Source organism: Triticum urartu, chromosome 4A, assembly GCF_056163025.1.
Source record: "Triticum urartu cultivar PI428250 chromosome 4A, HENAU_Tu73, whole genome shotgun sequence".
NCBI classification, from domain to species: Eukaryota; Viridiplantae; Streptophyta; class Magnoliopsida; order Poales; family Poaceae; genus Triticum; species Triticum urartu.
Genome location: NC_141876.1, coordinates 33,247,837 through 33,264,119, shown reverse-complemented (window position 1 = coordinate 33,264,119; position 16,283 = coordinate 33,247,837). Strand labels below are relative to the sequence as shown.

General features: G+C 43.3%; 1 protein-coding gene across 1 annotated transcript; it reads left to right on the top strand.

The window, feature by feature from the left end:
• Positions 1-242: 242 nt before the first annotated feature.
• LOC125550404 (uncharacterized) lies at positions 243-7,666 on the top strand. Its single transcript, XM_048713397.2, has 7 exons — positions 243-1,959; positions 3,446-4,739; positions 4,933-5,212; positions 5,906-6,013; positions 6,132-6,410; positions 6,810-6,953; positions 7,059-7,666. The coding sequence occupies exons 1-7, from the start codon at positions 930-932 to the stop codon at positions 7,245-7,247; spliced, it is 3,324 nt and encodes a 1,107-aa protein (XP_048569354.1). The 5' UTR covers positions 243-929; the 3' UTR covers positions 7,248-7,666.
• Positions 7,667-16,283: the final 8,617 nt, after the last annotated feature.

Here is a 16,283-nt window from a genome sequence, read left to right as displayed (position 1 = left end):
TTGCTTAGGGCAATCCATCCATCCATCCATCCCCGCGAGGCCAATGAAAGCGCCGAACGGTCACACTCGCCACGCGGAACAGGGACCAATTTTGAACGACCGCCCAATCGCAAATTGCAACGTACACACACACACACACACGGAACGCGAGAGAGAAAAAAGGATTTGTTATCCGCCACCCCCCCCACAAATCCCTCCTCGACTCGATTCCCCACCCCGGATCGATCCCCTATTCCCCTCGCCGCCGGGCCGCAAGCGCAAGCCACAAACCACAGCCGAAACGGAGCAGGGAAAAAAAACCATTTCTTTCTTTTCGCGTCTCGCCACACCACCACCACTGCGAATATGCTGTCCCCAGCCACGCCGGCCGCCCCCTGATCCCCAATGCCCCCGCGCCGCCGCCCCGCCGCCCCCGCCCTCGATCTGCCCCGCGCCGCCCCACGCTGACCGCCCGCCCCCGCCTCCCGCCCCCCTAGTCCACCCCTCCCTTCCTCCTCCGCCCCGCCCTGCCCTGCCTTTGCCTGCCGCTCCCCCCCGCTCGCGGCCGACCCGGACGGGGTTGAGGCTGGGGCCCAGGGGACGGCTAGGGTTTTCCTCCCGCGACTCGACCGCCGCCGGGCTCCCGCGGATTCGTGCTTCCTCGCTCGCTCCGCGGAGCGCCGCTGCGGTTTCGCTTCGCCCTAGGGATTGGCTCTTTGCTCTTCTTCTTGCTGTCGCGGAAGCGCGGCTCCGGGGAGCTCCGGGGCTCGATTCGCGGGGCTTTCGGCGGCGCGGCGGCGCATTCTGTGGCCTCGCAAGTCCCCGAGGGCTCGAAGCTTCGAATCGGCCGATTTGGCCGGGTCCGGGCTCTGCAAAGCGCGGCCTTTTAGCTTGACGGCGCCCCCTGCCAAGCATTCTGCCCGGTCTCGCTGCGGATATTGGAGGGAACCATGGCGGAGAACATCGATCTGGTGCTGGAGTTCCTCAAGAAGAACCGGTTCGCCAAGGCTGAGGCCGCCCTCCGCGGGGAGCTCAGTGCCACCAACGGGCAGACGCAGAGGCGTGCCGCTGAGCCCTCGCCCAAGGAGGAGGACGAGCGGGACGGCTCCGAGGTGGGCTCTGCCGCGGGGCCGAGAGGCGCTGCTTCTTCCGTGAGAAGCGCGGACTCGTCGAGGGAGTTCATTGTCAAGGAGATTGACGTTGGAGGCCTGGCGAATGGATCTGATGGGAAGAAGGGGCTGGGGATTGGCCTGCCTCTGGAGAACAGCAACACAGGGGATCTGTACCCGTGGAACTTCAGCATTGCCAACAGCACCGTGGAGCAGCTGGCCGAGCTTCTGGTGTCTGAGGAAGTGCCGAGGCATCGCCGCACATCGTTAACTGAGAAGAGGGACCGTGGTGTTGGGACCGAGCAGCCTGGTCCGGTGCTGGAGCAGAAGGTTTCGTTTGGAAGAGGGAAGGGGAAAGTTGATACCGCAGGGAGAAGTGAAGTCAATGAACCAGGCCATTCGAGTGACAAGAATCTGGTCCCAGAAAAGGAGGAGCCCTTGAATGGCTATGCAGTCAAGACGGTGCTTCCATTTCCTACAGAGATCCCGTCGTCTAGTTACCATAATGCGCACCAGGATGGAAATGAGAGGAAAGATACGAAGAAGAGCGTCAATGCCGATGGTTCGGGAAAAGCAGCAAAGAGGCAGCCTGATGAGGGGAGCAGGCAGTATTACTCAGGGAAGTCCCAGAGTATTGTAGACCACGTTGCTGACCGATGCTTCGATCTGCAGCTCATGGGAAATAGCCAACGTGAGGAGTTTCCAAAGTTGCCTCCTGTGCGGCTGAAGTCTGAGGATAAGCTTGTTAATATGAACTGGGAGGAGAAGATCGATCATCATGGATCTGGATCCAACGACCCTAGTACTGACCATGTCTTTATGATTGGGTCTTATCTTAATGTTCCCATTGGGCAGGACATTACATCATCAGGTATTTTGTTTACAAATTTGATAGTGACATGGCAACATGATCATCTTTAATTACAACAGTAGCTGCAAATTGATTCTACCTTACTCTTGAGCCGCACAGCAGATTGCTCTGTGTACATATTTACAAAACCTACTATATTTTTTTCTACAAAACTGTGACTGTGTAGCTCATATCTACCACAGGAAACTGCAACTTTTAGATAATTCAGTACATTTGGTCCTTCTTTGTGTGAACAACTGAACATTACAAAGATTTGTAGAAAATTGTGCACATTACAGCATCACAATTAGGAAGATGACTACACAGGCACTAGTTCGAGATATTTATTCCATTTTTCTTTGTGTTGAACATGAGCATATGACAATAGAAATTGTGAAGTCTCTTACGACTTGAATGGTTTTGTTTACAGTTTTAATGAACTTGTAACAATTGTCCACTTCGCTTCTTGGGAAGTAATTGTTCTAGAGTCATTGCCGTTGTCCCCTTTTGTGAACTCTGCAGCTTTATTTTATGTCGGTTTGTGCCAAACTTGTTTGTTTATCCTTCTAATTGTCTATTGAGCGAATAACAACTCTCCTTGACCTAGAAGTTGTCCAGACCAAATCATCAGGATTGTCATCTTGGTTCTGTAGGACAGCAAGCTTGAGATAACATGATTTGTACTGTATATGCCTTTGATAGAGAACAAGGACATCAGCTGAAGCAGGTTATTTGTTAGAGTTCTTGTGTGGAGAGTTTTTTGTGACAAAATAAAAATCACATTTTCTGACAAAACTCTGCTTTTGTTGAAGTTTCTGGACAGACATATTAGCTTGTATCCTTGCTATGCTACATACTACATACAATTGTCTGATCCTTCAGTAATCATGCATAGTTTGACGGCATTATCACATGAGCCAAATGAGAGACCTTTTTAACATTTCAAGGACACTTGCCTTCAAAGCATCTGATCTTTTATATATTTTGGCAGCACTCTCATATGCCATACTTTTATAATTGTGTTCTGTTCCTTCTTTTTCCCAAAGGAATATTTAGTGGTCATTTCCCATTTGCTTGTTGATCTTATGTGAGATTTTTAAAATTCAAAACTCAAGTCTTCTGGAAACTTTGATCTTTGATAGTATCAGTAGGCAAATTGAATCTTTGATGGTACGTCTTTTTCTTTGCATTTGAAGGGCACTTGTCTTCTAGAGCATATGCTCTTGTAAAGGGATATGTACCGCTCATTTCACATTTTCCTGTAGATCTTATGCGAGCTAAAAGAGAACCCAGGACTCAACCTGTGTGAAAATTTCATGTTTGATAGTATGGATATTCAAATTTGCAACAGTGAAATGTTTCTTGCTCTAGGATGGAAATACTGAAACTATATAGGAGTGTTTTCCCATGCTTCAGAGCTGCTATAGTGCTCTACTGTATGTTCACTTATCTGAGTTTGGCTAATCTTTTGGCATTTAACACTTGACCTACATGTTAACACAATCAGGTGGAAGACGCACGGTTGGCAGTAGTTGGTTATCCGTCAGCCAAGGCATTGCAGAGGATACTCCTGACATGGTTTTTGACACACTTGGTGATGATTTGCTTGAGTATCCAAATGAGTATTGGGACTCTGATGAGTATGACGATGACGACGATGTTGGCTACACCCGACAACCAATTGAGGATGAAACTTGGTTTCTTGCACATGAGATTGACTATCCTAGTGACAATGAGAAGCCAACTGGTCACACAAGTGGCGCTGATCGACATGATCGTCCTACAAAGGATGATGACGATGACCAATCATTTGTTGAAGAGGATTCTTACATATCTGGTGAGCAGTATTTTCATGGGAAAAACATCGCACCGATAGGTACTTCGGAGCGGCCAATAGGACATGGGATTCCTGATAATGATATGATAGCCCAGTATGATGGTCAACTTTTGGATTCAGAAGAACTAAATTTGATGCATTCTGAACCAGTATGGCAGGGTTTTGTGTCACAGAATAGTGAACTAGGCATGTTAGGAAATGGGAAATTCCTTAATGATTCTGCACGACCTCATCCTGATGACCCTTTTGTTGAGGATGATCAGCACGGTTCAGTCAGGTCAATTGGTGTTGGTATAAGTAGTGATGCTGCTGACATTGGCAGTGAGGTGCGTGAAAGTCTGATTGGAGGAAGCAGTGAAGGGGACATAGAATACTTCAACGAAAGTAATCTGAGTGTTAGTGGAAAGAGACACTCTCAGCAAGAAACGGAAAAGAAAAAGGTTAATGCGAATGGAGCCAAACAGGACCAAATAAACTATGATATCCAAAAGGGCAATATGCCACCAGGAGCAGCTTATGGTGATGGTGGATTTTCTTTTCCACCGCCACTGCATTCTGGAAAAAATGCTGAATCAGATGTTAAGTCTTCATGGTCAAAGAAGGATGATTATTCAATCAATGATCCTGATGACTGTCAAAATGGCACGGTATCAGATGATACACTTGCCACATGGAAGAAAAGGAACAGTGTCTCTTCCCTAAGGAGCTCTCGAGATGAAATGACTTCTGATGTTGTTAGATCAAGAAACTCAAGCGCATCGTCTGCTCTGAACAATACTTATGATGAAGTGGAGGAAACAATGAATGCTCGTCATCAGAAACTAGATGATGCACAAGAAGAGGAGACCGGTACCACGTTAGATGACGAGGAAGCAGCAGCATTGCAAGAACAAGTAAGGCAGATAAAGGCCCAGGAGGAAGAATTTGAAACTTTCAATCTGAAGATTGTGCATAGGAAAAATAGGTATCTTTTTTAGTCCTTGATTCCTTGATTGCTCTTTTTTATTCCTGATTTGTGTTAAGCTTAAAAGGAAATGGACAGGCCTACTTCTCTATTTGTGCTTGGTGTTTACATTTAGAATGGAACAATGTGTATTTGTTTCTGTGTAAAGATGCTTGTTTACTCTGACATTTATCTTCTGTAAACTTTAAAACAGAACTGGTTTCGAAGAAGACAAAAATTTCCATGTTGTTCTCAATTCTGTTATTGCTGGTCGTTACCATGTCACGGAGTATTTGGGATCAGCAGCGTTCAGCAAAGCTATCCAGGCACATGATTTACACACAGGAATGGACGTGTGTGTTAAAATCATTAAGAACAACAAAGATTTTTTCGACCAGAGCCTTGATGAGATCAAGCTTCTGAAATATGTAAACAAGCATGACCCTGCGGACAAGTACCACCTTCTGCGTCTATATGATTACTTCTACTATCGGGTAAGTATGAATATTTTTAATCTTTCCCTGATCCCTTCTTGGTCTCATTTAGTTCTCATTGAGCATATACTTTTTTCAAGTTTAGGGTTGAGATATATGTTCCCAATTATTTTACTGAAGCATTTTCCTATTTTTTTTACTGAAGATGCATATATGAACAGTACACTATGGTAATTTGAGATCTTGATTATAAGCTGTTAGTGTTAATTTTGTTGATACATTTATTTCGTTTGCTCAACAGTTTTTCGCCTTCTCTTTATAAACATTTCCTCTAGTTATCTTGGCATTGATTTCTTGTGTAGATTACATTTATAGTTCCTACGCATTAAGGCTGGGTTGGAGATCCTCGTGCCATTTGATCTATTAGAATTGTCATATTTGTTGGTTTTTGCAATCATTCACATTTGCCAAATGATCTAATCCTTTACCCTCAGTCCATTGCATCTTGTAATGAAATTTGCCATGTTTGGTGTTGCACTTGTTTCAAACACAATTGGAGGATTATTTGTTGATACTATGAAGGTCTAGGAGTTGAGTTTATTTTGTAAATAAAAAATTTGAGGTTCTTTGTCAAGTCGATTCATTAGAATGATTGGGTTGCTATCTTTAGTCATTGTCAAATTTAGATTAGGGCGTCCTGTGACGAAGTCAGCTCTGTTTTCTGTCAAACTTACTTGAAGTATTTGTTTGCAGGAACATTTGTTGATAGTTTGCGAACTTCTGAAGGCAAATTTGTATGAATTTCAAAAGTTTAACAGAGAATCAGGAGGCGAGGTTTACTTTACGATGCCAAGATTACAGGTATCATTAAGCTTTATCACCAATTAATGCTGATTCAGTGTTTTCGCTAAGCAATTGGACATGAATCAACTTTTCATGCTGGTAATTGATTTATTTCTTTGATGGATCCGTTTTGCAGTCAATAGCCATTCAGTGTCTGGAGTCACTGCAGTTTTTGCATGGACTTGGTCTTATTCATTGTGATCTGAAGCCAGAGAACATATTGGTGAAGAGCTATAGTAGATGTGAAATTAAGGTCATTGACCTTGGCAGTAGCTGTTTTGAGACTGATCATCTATGCTCATACGTTCAATCGCGATCTTACCGTGCACCTGAGGTTATACTGGGCCTACCTTATGACAAAAAGATAGATATATGGTCACTTGGATGTATTCTAGCAGAACTTTGCACTGGGAATGTAAGTGACTATCGCATGCTGATGATTACCGTTCTTAACAGTTATATTTATTGTCATTCTTTCATTGTTTGTTTCTGTAACAATCTTTTAGTGACATATAATAGAAAGAGCCTGTAATGCAAACCCACAGTTTAATCACATAAAAGGAGAACTTTTCTTTCAGCGCATATTTCTTTAATGTCTTTACCATAGATCTATGTTTCAGGTTCATTAACAGTACTAGTATGGAAATGAGGCAATTAGAAACTATATACCCCATTAACCGAAGCTATTTTTAATTTTCTTTTGCCCGTCTCTATGTTATATGTTTAGTTGTCAACAGTAAAATATATATTTGGTGTTTCTTCTTACACATGCAGAATATGTTAGCTAATCTTTCTATTGGTATATGCTCTTCAGGTTCTTTTCCAAAACGATTCTCCTGCGACATTACTTGCACGTGTGATGGGCATCATTGGTTCCATAGAACAAGCTATGCTTGCACAGGGGCGTGATACTTATAAATACTTCACAAAGAATCACATGTTGTATGAAAGAAATCAGGTTTGAACCCTTGAGCCATGTTTTTTTCACTCCGACACACCTGATTCAGATTCTTCCTTGAAATAGTATCGTTTCTAAAATAAGTCGCAATTGACTTTGCTTCAGGAAAGTAGCAGGCTAGAATACTTGATTCCAAAGAAGACATCATTGCGGCACCGCTTGCCCATGGCTGACCAAGGTTTCATCGAGTTTGTTTCATACCTTCTCGAGGTGAATCCGAAGAAGCGCCCAAGCGCCTTGGAAGCGTTGAAACACCCGTGGCTTTCTTTTCCTTACGAGCCAATATCGTCATGACACGGTTGCTGCTGCTGGATCATCATGTTTGCACCATATTGAGTGCCTTAATCATCTGTCTTGGCACCTAAAGCAAGCACCATGAAGTTTTGATGGATGAAATCTGTTCTAGCACGAGCCACCCATGGAAACAATTGTTCAGGTTTAAGTGCGATTCTGATTCAAACCGATCAGGATGTGACCCCTGCCTCTGGGATGGTCTTTTGCTCCCTGTACTAGAAATGCCCTGTGTTGTGGTGTAATATAACTCTGGGTTTTGTCTATTGTCTGGCTCCAGTATAACAGGCCATTTGGTTAGGTACATTTTGAAACCCATTTTTCTTGTAGGAATAGGGCTGTCATGTTGTACATGGTGTGATTATTATTGTCCAACCTTGTGGTGCCATGCTGTGCACGTCTATTCTTATGGTTCTTCTGTACATCTCGCGCCATCAGGTGCTTGTTCTGCAGGGAAGCATGATGCCCGGTTTTACACATGCTATTTTTAGTCTTAGGATTGGGCCAAAATTCATCTTTACCGTTCCTGTCCTACCTTCTTTTTAACATGCTGGGGATTCGCAGAAAATCGAGCTGTGAAACTCATGCGAAGATCTTATTTGATCTTTTTGAAAAAGTTTGAGTTTTGATTAGTTGTTTTTCAACCTTACCTAAACCATTCAGTTTCCATTATCTGCAGCATGTATATAGAGGCGTGTTTTGTACTGTCATTGATACGTAGGGACGTGATTTGTATTGACGTTGATATGCAGGCACGTGAACAGTTTGGCTTTGTTTCGAACTCAGGAGTACAAACACGTGGTTTGTCTGGAATTCGACACGCAGAAGTTGTGGAGAACAAACACGTGGTTTGTCTGGAATTCGACACGCAGAAGTTATGTACGGAACGGTTCTGATGCTCTAAAGTTCTGCTTGATTAGACAGAGAATATAAGGCCTTGTTTGATGGAAAAAGTTTGAAGAGGATTAGAGAGGAATATCCCCGCAGGGCCAGAATTCCCAGAAACCTGCCAGCCCATTTGATTTGCATGTATTAAACGAGCCAAACCACTCCAATCCCCAACAACCCCTTCTGACCCACGCGGCTCGGCTCAACAGCCTCGCGTAGCCTCTCGCGGAACGAGAACCCATCTGCCTCGCAGCTCGTTTGTCGCTGCCGCTCGCAGCAGCTCCTTCTTGGCGAGAGAGGAGGATACAACATTACCCAATTCTCTGAAATCCCCACCCCTTTTGGGGCTAGAAATCCCTCTATATCAAATGAGGCCTAAAAGATTGCGTCGAACTTCTCGAATGGAAACACAGGGCTACATTTGGCAGCTCAGTTTTTTCTGGAGTTTCAGAGGAACACCGTGTTTTTTTAAGGACATGGCAACTTCGAATGTTTTTATGGCAAGTTTAGTGACGTGAGAATGATAACTTTAGTTGTCAAGTATGACAACTTTTTTTTTGGATGGCAAATTGAGGTTTTTAATATGTTTTTTCTTTCGTCTGGCAAGTTTGTAGTTGTAAAAAACGTCATGGCCGAAGTGCTTCGTGCCACACACATACCACTTATCGTTTGGGTTTAAGAAGCCACAGTTTAAAATAATATAATGAGTTTGATATCAACAAACACCGTAATTTCATAAATTGTTGGGTTTTAGTATTTTGGTCCCAACCTCAATTTTCTATTTTTTTCTAAACGAAACTGAAAAAAAGGTGAGGTCTTATGGAAACAGAAGTATTCATCGTTTTATATGTGTGCTTGGTTGTGTGCAGTGTGAAGCACCCCAAGTCACAACATTCATTTTTTCCCATACATCTCACAAAATAAAAACCCGTTTTGGACGTGACATCCCGAATAGTTTTTTCGTTCCGTCTCAGAAAGGTTCAGTTTTGGGAAGTGACATCCAGAACAGTTTTGGGCTTGTTCAAACTTACACACATGTTGCGAACCAATCTGTGGTTGGATGGTTAGAGGGACAGTGGTATCCTCCGTTCACCAGGGTTTAAGTCTTCGTGCTAGCATTATTTCTGAATTTATTTTAGGATTTCAGGCGATGCATTTTCAGTGGGAGAAGATGTTCCTGTCGATGACGAAGCGCCTATGATAACTTCGTAAATCTTAAGATGATATGCCGGCTCAGTCTCTCGAAGGTGCTTATAGGGGGTAGGGTGTGTGTGCGCGCGCGCGTTTATAGGGGTGAGTGTATGCGCGTATGTATGAGCACTTGCGTCTGTACTGTGTTCCAAAAAAAACTTACACATATGTTAATCTGATGCTGCAATGTAGTTTCGGAATCCCATGCGATAGCTGTATGACAGTATTGTTTTGAACTTCTGATGCTCCAAAGTTGTTTTTAAGGTGAAGACTATGAAGAGAAGTGACTATTCTCAAATGAATGAAAACAAGGTTTCACAAGGGGATCATCAGGAGCAATCAAGCAATTAATAGAAACAAGGGTTAACAAGCAAATACAAAAAAACAAGTAACTCTCACGCTATGTAGACTCCCATCGGAAATTACACGCTGATGGTTGTACCACAGTATTTTTTCTGATGCTCCATAGTAGTTTTGAAGGTCAGTGCCTCCTGATTCGACAGAAAAGTGATGATTCCCGAATGAAAATGATGTTCGACAAGGAGGTCATCATGAGTAATCAAGCAATGAATAGCAACAAAGAAAGACCAACATCAACTACTGAAACAACATAAACAACAAAATCTGTTCATACTAAGCAAGTAGCGTCAAAAATGTTGGTAAGATCATTGCGTTAAAATCAAGGGAATACAAAATATCAAGGGAATAAAAATTGAATGTGCAAACCTTTTTTTTGAGCCGAAACCATAGAACAATTGTTCTACGGTAATTGTATTAAAATAATATCTACAAGTACAAGTAAAGTAAAAAAAGAAGTACATAATTTAACCAATTCCTGTTCTAGGTAACATTAGAAGTTTATAGGTGTTGTTCAGTCCAGATCTTGATACTGTCTGCCTTTTGAGGTTTTGCTTTTATCCGTGCCGCCCAAAGTCCTTCTTTGACATAGTGTTTCCAGCACCACAAATGCTGTGTAGCTGAACGAAAGATCTTGTCATTTCTGCATGACCAAATGCCCCAGCAGCAGGCGATGATAATATCCAATGCAATATCTGTTGGGAGTGATCCAATAGCCAAAGTAATCTCATCAAATGAAGATATGCCTCTAACTCTGTCAGGTAAGATCTGGTCCCAACACAATAGGGCAAGTGGACAGTTCCAAAAGAGATGAAGGCATGTTTCCTCCGTGTTATGGATGCAAAGTGCACACATATATGTTTGTAAATGCATACTCCTCTGAAGCATGTTTCTGGTGTTGATTCTGTCATGCAGTAGGAGCCAAAAGAAAATGATGTGCCTTAGCCTGCATGAGGTTGACCAGATATCCTTGAAGATATGGTGGACTGGAGTCTCGTCAATTAACTGTTTATACATCTTCATGGATGAGTACCTATGAGATGTCCAGGGATAGAACCATTGATCAGAGGATTGGTTGTAAGTTCTGTTGAGAATAATCTCATGGAGTGATTGGAATTGCTGGAATGCAATCTATGACAAGGGCATGTGGAACATCATGCTCATATCCTCATGATCAAGAGCATGCACAACCGAAATCCCTGGATTGATGGTGAATGAATGAAGCTCAGGGAATTGGTTGCAAAGTGGTTGGCCATGCCATCTATCTGTTCAAAATAGAGCAGTATCCCCTTGTCCAATTTTGCATAGAGCAACCTATTTATATTTGGGTAGTAATTTGAGCAATGATCTCCACCAAAAAGAGTCCACTATTCTATCACCTGGTAGGCTATTGGAGTAGTATGTTTCCCAGACCATCTGGACCCAAGGTATATCTTCTCTATTTAGGAACTTGTGCAGAAACTTCATAAGAAGAGTTTGGTTGTGAATCTGAATATCCAGCACTCCCAATCCTCCCTGCCTCTTAGGGAGACAAATCTTATCCCAAGCTATCATTGCCATGCCTCTATCCATTGAGCCAAATTTCCTCCACAGACAATTTTTCAGGTAAGAATTGATCTGGTTGACCACAGTAATTGGTATCCTCAAAGTACACATGAAGAAGATTGGCATGCCATATAGAACAGATTTGACCAAGGTTAACTTATCTCCTGAAGAAAGGAGAGTAGAACAACAAAGTAATCTGTTTTCAATCCTTTTCAAAAGAGGAAAGTAATCTTCAATTCTGGGTTTGCTTAAGCTCAAGGGAAGACCAAGATATGTCTGTCGGAGGGTCCCAATCTTGCAGCCAAGGAGAGTGGCAAGCTGATTGACTTTGCTTGCTGCAGTATTAATTGGGGTGAGAATAGACTTTGCATAGTTGACTTTGAGTCCAGTATAATCAGCATAATGAAGTAGAAGATTTTTGATGTGGCTAAATTGAGCAGCATTAGCATTGGCAACCAGTATACTGTCATCTACATATTGGATAATAGGATAATCAAGGCAGGATGTGTGAATAAGGGGAGATTCCACCATAGATTGTTGCATGGCTTCATTCATCATGGATTGCAGAAGGTCAGCTGCAATAACAAATATCAAAGGTGAAAGAGGATCACCCTGCCTCACACCTTTTTTACAAATAAATTGCTTGCCTGGTACCCCATTTAGTAGGATAGAAGAGAAGCCAGTCCCATAAATCATGTAAATCCAATTCAGCCATCTGTTCCCAAAGCCTTTTGCTTTCAAAATATCAAATAGAGCTTGATGGCTGATTGTGTCAAATGCTTTCTCAAAGTCCAGTTTGAGCAAAACAATTTCCTTCTTAGATTGTTGGCATTGGTGCAAGTACTCATAAGTCCATGCTAAACAGTCCTGGATGCATCTGTTGTTAAGAAATCCATACTAATTCTTGTGTATTAGATTGAGGATCAGTTTCTGCAGTTTGTTTGCAAGGAGTTTAGTGATGATTTTGAAGGAAATATGCCCTAGAGGCAATAATAAAGTTGTTATTTATATTTCCTTATATCATGATAAATGTTTATTATTCATGCTAGAATTGTATTAACCGGAAACTTAGTACATGTGTGAATATAAAGACATACAGAGTGTCCCTAGTATGCCTCTACTAGACTAGCTCGTTAATCAAAGATGGTTAAGTTTCCTAGTCATAGACATGTGTTGTCATTTGATGAACGGGATCACATCATTAGAGAATGATGTGATGGACAAGACCCATTCGTTAGCTTAGGACTATGATTGTTTAGTTTATTGCTATTGCTTTCTTCATGACTTATACATGTTCCTATGACTATGAGATTATGCAACTCCCGAATACCGGAGGAACACTTAGTGTGCTATCAAACGTCACAATGTAACTAGGTGATTATAAAGATGCTCTACAGGTGTCTCTGATGGTGTTTGTTGAGTTGGCATAGATTGAGAATAGGATTTGTCACTCCGATTGTCAAAGAGGTATCTCTGGGCCCTCTCGGTAATGCACATCACTATAAGCCTTGCAAGCAATGTGACTAATGAGTTGTTGCGGGATGATGCACTACGGAACGAGTAAAGAGACTTGCACGTAACGAGATTGAACTAGGTATGATGATACCGACGATCGAATCTCGCGCAAGTAACATACCGATGACAAAGGGAACAACGTATGTTGTTATGCAGTTTGACCGATAAAGATCTTCATAGAATATGTAGGAACCAATATGAGCATCCAGGTTCGCTATTGGTTATTGACCGGAGATGAGTCTCGGTCATGTCTACATAGTTCTCGAACTCGTAGGGTCCGCACGCTTAACGTTCGATGACGATATGTATTGTGAGTTATGTGATTTGATATACTGAAGGTTGTTCAGAGTCCCGAATGTGATCACGGACATGATGAGGAGTCTCGAAATGGTAGAGACATAAATAATGATATATTGGAAGGTTATGTTTGGACACCGGAAAGGTTTCAGATAGGTTCGGGCATTTTCCGGAGTACCGGGGGGTTACCGGAACCCCCCGAGGGGTTAATGGGCCTTCATGGGCCCTAGTGGAAGAGAGGAGGAGGCGGCCAAGTGGAGGCACGCGCTGTAGGGGAACGTAGCAGAAATTCAAAATTTTCCTACGTGTTACCAAGATCTATCTATGGAGAAACCAGCAACGAGGGGAAGGAGAGTGCATCTACATACCCTTGTAGATCGCTATGCGGAAGCGTTCAAGAGAACGGGGTTGAAAGAGTCGTACTCGTCGTGATCCAAATCACCGGAGATCCTAGTGCCGAACGGACGGCACCTCCGCGTTCAACACACGTACAGCCCGGCGACGTCTCCCATGCCTTGATCCAGCAAGGAGAGAGGGAGAGGTTGAGGAAGACTCCATCCAGTAGCAGCACAACGGCGTGGTGGTGGTGGAGGAGCGTGGCAATCCTGCAGGGCTTCGCCAAGCACCACGGGAGAGGAGAAGGACTTGGGAGAGGGGGAGGGCTGCGCCAGAACATTGGTGCGGCTGCCCTCCCACCCCCCCACATATATATAGGGCCAAGGGAGAGGGGGGGGGGCGCAGCCTTGGCCCTTCCTCCAAGGAAGGGTGCGGCCAGGGAGGAGTCCATCCTCCCCAAGGCACCTAGGAGGTGCCTTCCCCCTTTAGGACTCTTCCCTTCCCTTATCTCTTGGCGCATGGGCCTCTTGGGGCTGGTGCCCTTGGCCCATATAGGCCAAGGCGCACACCCCTACAGCCCATGTGGCCCCCCGGGGCAGGTGGACCCCCTTGGTGGAACCCTGGACCCCTTTCGGCACTCCCGGTACAATACCGATAATGCGCGAAACTTTTCCGGCGACCAAAATAAGACTTCCCATATATAAATCTTTACCTCCGGACCATTCCGGAACTCCTTGTGACGTCCGGGATCTCATCCGGGACTCCGAACAACATTCGGTAACCACATACAAACTTCCTTTATAACCCTAGCGTCATCGAACCTTAAGTGTGTAGACCCTACGGGTTCGGGAACCATGCAGACATGACCGAGACGTTCTCCGGTCAATAACCAACAGCGGGATCTGGATACCCATGTTGGCTCCCACATGCTCCACGATGATCTCATCGGATGAACCACGATGTCAAGGACTTTAATCAATCCCGTATACAATTCCCTTTGTCTAGCGGTACGATACTTGCCCGAGATTCGATCGTCGGTATCCCGATACCTTGTTCAATCTCGTTACCGGCAAGTCTCTTTACTCGTTCCGTAACACATCATCCCATGATCAACTCCTTGATCACATTGTGCACATTATGATGATGTCCTACCGAGTGGGCCCAGAGATACCTCTCCATCACACGGAGTGACAAATCCCAGTCTCGATTCGTGCCAACCCAACAGACACTTTCGGAGATACCCGTAGTGCACCTTTATAGTCACCCAGTTACGTTGTGACGTTTGGCACACCCAAAGTATTCCTACGGTATCCGGGAGTTGCACAATCTTATGGTCTAAGGAAATGATACTTGACATTAGAAAAGCTTTAGCATACGAACTACATGATCTTGTGCTAGGCCTTAGGATTGGGTCTTGTCCATCACATCATTCTCCTAATGATGTGATCCCGTTATCAACGACATCCAATGTCCATGGTCAGGAAACCGTGACCATCTATTGATCAATGAGCTAGTCAACTAGAGGCTTACTAGGGACATGGTGTTGTCTATGTATCCACACATGTATCTGAGTTTCCTATCAATACAATTCTAGCATGGATAATAAACGATTATCATGAACAAGGAAATATAATAATAATCAATTTATTATTGCCTCTAGGGCATATTTCCAACAGTCTCCCACTTGCACTAGAGTCAATAATCCAGTTCACATCGCTATGTGACTAACACTCAAGGTCACATCCCCATGTGACTAATACCCAAAGAGTTTACTAGAGTCAATAATCTAGTTCACATTACCATGTGATTAACACTCGGTGAGTTCTGGGTTTGATCATGTTATGCTTGTGAGAGATGTAATAGTCAACGGGTCTGAATCTTTCAGATCCGTATGTACTTCGCAAATTTCTATGTCATCTTGTAGATGCAACTACTACGCTACATTTGGAGCTATTCCAAATAACTGTTCTACTTGGAGCTATTCTAAATTGTTGCTCCATTATACGTATCCGGTATCTCTACTCAGAGCTATCCGGATAGGTGTTAAGCTTGCATCGACGTAACCCTTTACGACGAACTCTTTTACCACCTCCATAATTGAGAAAATTCCTTAGTCCACTAGTTACTAAGGATAACTTTGACCGCTGTCCTGTGATCCATTCTTGGATCACTCTTGTACCCCTTGACTGACTCATGGCAAGGCACACTTCAGGTGCGGTACACAGCATAGCATACTGTAGAGCCTACGTCTTAAGCATAGGGGACGACCTTCGTCCTTTCTCTCTATTTTGCCGTGGTCGAGCTTTAAGTCTTAACTTCATACCTTACAACTCAGGCAAGAACTCCTTCTTTGACTGATCCATCTTGAACACCTTCAAGATCATGTCAAGGTATGTGCTCATTTGAAAGTACTATTAAGCGTTTTGATCTATCCTTATAGATCTTGATGCTCAATGTTCAAGTAGCTTAATCCAGGCTTTCCATTAAAAAACACTTTCCAAATAACCCTATATGCTTTCCAGAAATTCTACGTCATTTCTGATCAACAATATGTCAACAACATATACTCATCAGAAATTCTATAGTGCTCCCACTCACTTCTTTGGAAATACAAGTTTCTCATAAACTTCGCACACACCCAAAAACTTTGATCATCTCATCAGAGCATACATTCCAACTCCGAGATGCTTACTCCAGTCCTTAGAAGGATCGCTGGAGCTTTGCATACTTATTAACATCTTTCAGGATTGACAAAACCTTCCGGTTGTATCACATACAACCTTTTATCAAGAAAATCGTTGAGGAAACAATGTTTTGACATCCTATCTGCAAGATTTCATAAATAATGCAGTAATTGCTAATATAATTCCAACAGACTCTTAGCATCGCTACGAGTGAGAAAGTCTCATC

Bases quoted from the DNA above. Each gene is read 5' to 3' on its own strand.
- LOC125550404 (XM_048713397.2), top strand. From the start codon at position 930: ATGGCGGAGAACATCGATCTGGTGCTGGAGTTCCTCAAGAAGAACCGG. The intron at 4,740-4,932 runs GTATCTTTTTTA...ACTTTAAAACAG, and splicing joins ATTGTGCATAGGAAAAATAG to AACTGGTTTCGAAGAAGACA. The intron at 6,411-6,809 runs GTAAGTGACTAT...TATGCTCTTCAG, and splicing joins CAGAACTTTGCACTGGGAAT to GTTCTTTTCCAAAACGATTC.